The 3,582-nt window shown below is 45.7% G+C and overlaps 1 protein-coding gene across 1 annotated transcript in view; it reads left to right on the top strand.

Moving 5' to 3' along the window:
- The first annotated feature begins 1,521 nt into the window (after positions 1-1,521).
- sgsh (N-sulfoglucosamine sulfohydrolase (sulfamidase)) overlaps positions 1,522-3,582 on the top strand; it is an 11,004-nt gene continuing 8,943 nt past the window's right edge. The window contains exon 1 of the mRNA XM_048611092.1: positions 1,522-1,537. Coding sequence (XP_048467049.1) covers positions 1,522-1,537 — 16 coding nt within the window. The remainder of the gene's footprint in view (positions 1,538-3,582) is intronic.

The raw sequence follows: 3,582 nt of genomic DNA, 5'->3' as shown, positions 1-3,582 counted from the left end.
CACCTCCATCTCCTACCTACTAACCTCATCCCGACCCCTTGACCTGTCCGTCCTCCCTGGACTGACCTATCCCCTCCCTAACTCCCCACCTACACTCACCTTTACTGGCTCCATCCCCGCCTCTTCGACCTGTCTGTTTCCTCTCCACCTATCCTCTCCTCTATCCATCTTCTATCCGCCTCCCCCTCTCTCCCTATTTATTTCAGAACCCCCTTCCCCTCCCCCATTTCTGATGAAGGTTCTAGGCCCGAAACGTCAGCCTTTCTGCTCCTATGATGCTGCTTAGCCTGCTGTGTTCATCCAGCTCTGCACCTTGTTGTCTAAGATTATGTAACACATCATATAAAAACATCATGCTAACACCTGACACAAGCGAATGCTACCTGGTGACGCCTTTCTTGCTCTTCTTTTGCCTTTTCAAATTCTTCTTTTAGGGCTTTAGTTACAAGGGAAGAGTTATCCTCCAGCTGTCGTCGCAGCTCGTCCAACTCAGCTCGTTGCCTATGATTTATAAAAATAATCAAAGTAAAATATGTTTCAAAATGGGAGAACTATTTCCTACCAACTGTTGTACCAGGATACTTAAATCCAACTTTACCTTGAGAGGCCTAATGAGATTTCTCAACCAGATCTTACCAAACCTGCCTCATTAACTACTTGCCCTGCCCCTATGGCATCCTTCTTGCCCAAATCTAGCCGCATCATACCATGCACCATTCCCAGAACAACTTACTACTTACTGGATATCTGCCAGAAGACTAGCATTCACTGCATCAACATCACATTTAAAACGCTGCTGTGCGCCCAGATGAACATTGGCAATCCAGTGTTTCCCCTCACTGATATCATAATGGCTCAGCAGGCATTAGGCTTCGCAGGCCACAGGGGCTAACACTCCCTGGCACATACAACCCCCTTTTTCTCACACTTGTCACTGTTTAATCACCAGATCACAGTTTACCTGTCCTTAGCTACATCCTGTCCAAATGTCCTCTCTAAGTTATTATTACTTTGTCCTCAATGTCCATGTAGACATGCAGCTTGTCACTGCCCACTAGGGGAATATCACATACAGACAAGGAATCAGACAATTCCAAACTTTAGTTTTTATTTACTGCCAGCAAAAGCAAATGAGTAGAGACTGCATTATGTCCCCACAATGCAAACCAAATCTGACATGAAGACCAAAAACTATCTTGTTTTCCATGATGATCTGCAGCAGCCAGCTCTCATATATCGGAACTGGGTGTCATTGAGGTTCTGTCTGGCTTGTTGCACCTGACACAATGAGCTCTGACATGCACAAGGATTCTTCCTCCCAAATCGCCTTGTTTTCATCCTTGGAAGACTGCTCCTATTGTCCCAGTTCCTCAGCATCCAGCACATCACCTCGCTGACTGGTTAAATTGAAGCATAGAGCCCACTAGGATGATGAACCACATGCTGTCCAGACTGCACTGAAGGGTCCCCTTAGATCAGTCCAAACAGGTGAACCGCATCTTCAGCGGCTTCTGTTCCGCCATGCCCTGGTTGCAACGTGAGCATCAACTTAGTGAAGGTGCTGCGCTGGCCAAGTGACCAACTCATTACATCCAAAAAGGGAGTGCCTACTGACCTCTGACAACCTTTGCATCCCACTAACATCAATAGTTCAACTTTTCATTACATTCAGTAGAGTCCATCATCATATTTACAGGACAAAAAATGAAGCATCTCTTGGAAGTGATGGAGGTGTCATCAATAGTGATACCTGCTCAGCAATAACCAGCTCAATGACATCTAGTTTGGGTTCCATTAGGGACACTCAGCTCCTGACCTCAATAGAGCCTTAGGTCAAACATGGACATAAGGGCTGAATTCTAGAGATGAAGTGAGAGTGACAGACCTTGACATCAAGGCTGCATTCAACCAAATGCTACATTAAGGAGCCTGAGCAAAACTGGACTCAATAGAGATCAGGAGGAAAAATCTTTGCCAGTTGGAGTCATACTGATCAAAAAGGGGATGATTGCCAATTATTAGATCTGGATAATATCCAGGCTTGGGCTGACAAGCGGCCAGGATCCCATGACCAAATCACCTTTTATTTACACATGGGAAGTCCTTGACACTGAGAGCTGGCTCCGAGGGAGCTGGATCAGAGTGTGAATATGTCTGATACTCCTCTTTTTATCTGTTAGCCAGGGCTCCCTGATTGGGCCAGATTAACAGCCCCAATCAGCGAGCTCATATTCTATGAGGTCCACCTGGCTGGCCTCGTTACAGTCACACTCCCCTCCCCTGCTGTGTCTGAGAACATAGGCCAATCCTTTTTTTTAAAAATAGTGCCTCCTGGGGCATTTTAGCATCAGGTCAGGTTCCTCCGACTCTGTGCCAGATACGGGCAGCATGTAACGCACAGGAGCTTGCCCCATGCGCCTGGAGTGTCTTGGGAGAAATTCACCCCCTTTTTTGGCAGCAAAAGCATCAATGCAGCAAGATTCGCCGTGTCCATCTCAGATTCAGAGGTCTCTTCACTGTCACTGGGTCAAAATCCTGGCATTTACTCCCTAAGAGCATTGTGGGTCTATCTACAGCACATGGACTGCAGCAATTCAAGAAAGCAGTTCATCACCACCTTCTCAAGGGCAATTAGGGACAGGCAGTCAGCAATACCCATGTCCCATGAGTGAATTAAAATAAAAGCTGTCATTTGCTATATGCATTAGATTGATATCTCGGTGTGCTGTACAACAAGATGTCTCCCCCTGGTCAGACAAGCAATTAATGCCAAAACATTGAATCTTCTCAAGAAGGAGTTATATATAGTACCTGGGGGAAAAGGGATCAAAGAACATGGGCAGAAAGTGGGAACAGGGTACTGATTTGGATGAGCAACCATGATCATATTGAATGACGGAGCAGGCTTGAGAGCTGAATGGCCTACTCCTGTTCCAGTTTTCTGTGTTTCTATGCCAAGCAGCTTGTCTGTATATCTACGCAAAAGAGCTTGTTACTGATAGCCTTTAGCCTCAGGCTGAAATGCAAATGCAATAACAGATCTGGCACAGCATGGCAGGTATGACAAAGCTAAGTATGAATACAGCGATCATGCAGATAGGCGCTAATTAAGCAAGTGCTATGAGAGCAAGCAAGCAGCTCAGAGATGCAGCCTGGTCCAATTATGATCTGGGTGCCCTGGCCCTATAATGTAAAGTATTCCTGTAGCATTCTTTCAATGCTAGTTGCCAATGCACCCTGCATGGCAAGTCTATATTTCCTAAGCGCCTTACTAGTGGATTGGAGAAAACCTTCTAGGTTTGTGAGGTATTGACAAATATCAATGTCAATGTCCAAGGATGAGTGACGGAGGGGTGTATGAGGCTGCTGCTTTGGAATGTGCCCCGAGAGACAGTTTGCTATTGAGCAACATGGAGGCTGTTCGGAGCCATCAGCAAGCTGAAGTTCCTGCCTTCTATGTCAAGAATTTCTAGTTTATTCACTGCACTTAGCAAAGTAGGAAACTGAATATTAATAGATGAGTTGTGATGTTAATAAGGCGTTTAACAAGGAATAATCCTCTCAACTGGCAACACACTGCTG

Source organism: Rhincodon typus, chromosome 23 (assembly GCF_021869965.1).
Source record: "Rhincodon typus isolate 14 chromosome 23, sRhiTyp1.1, whole genome shotgun sequence".
NCBI classification, from domain to species: domain Eukaryota; kingdom Metazoa; phylum Chordata; class Chondrichthyes; order Orectolobiformes; family Rhincodontidae; genus Rhincodon; species Rhincodon typus.
This window is presented reverse-complemented; position numbering and strand designations above follow the sequence as displayed.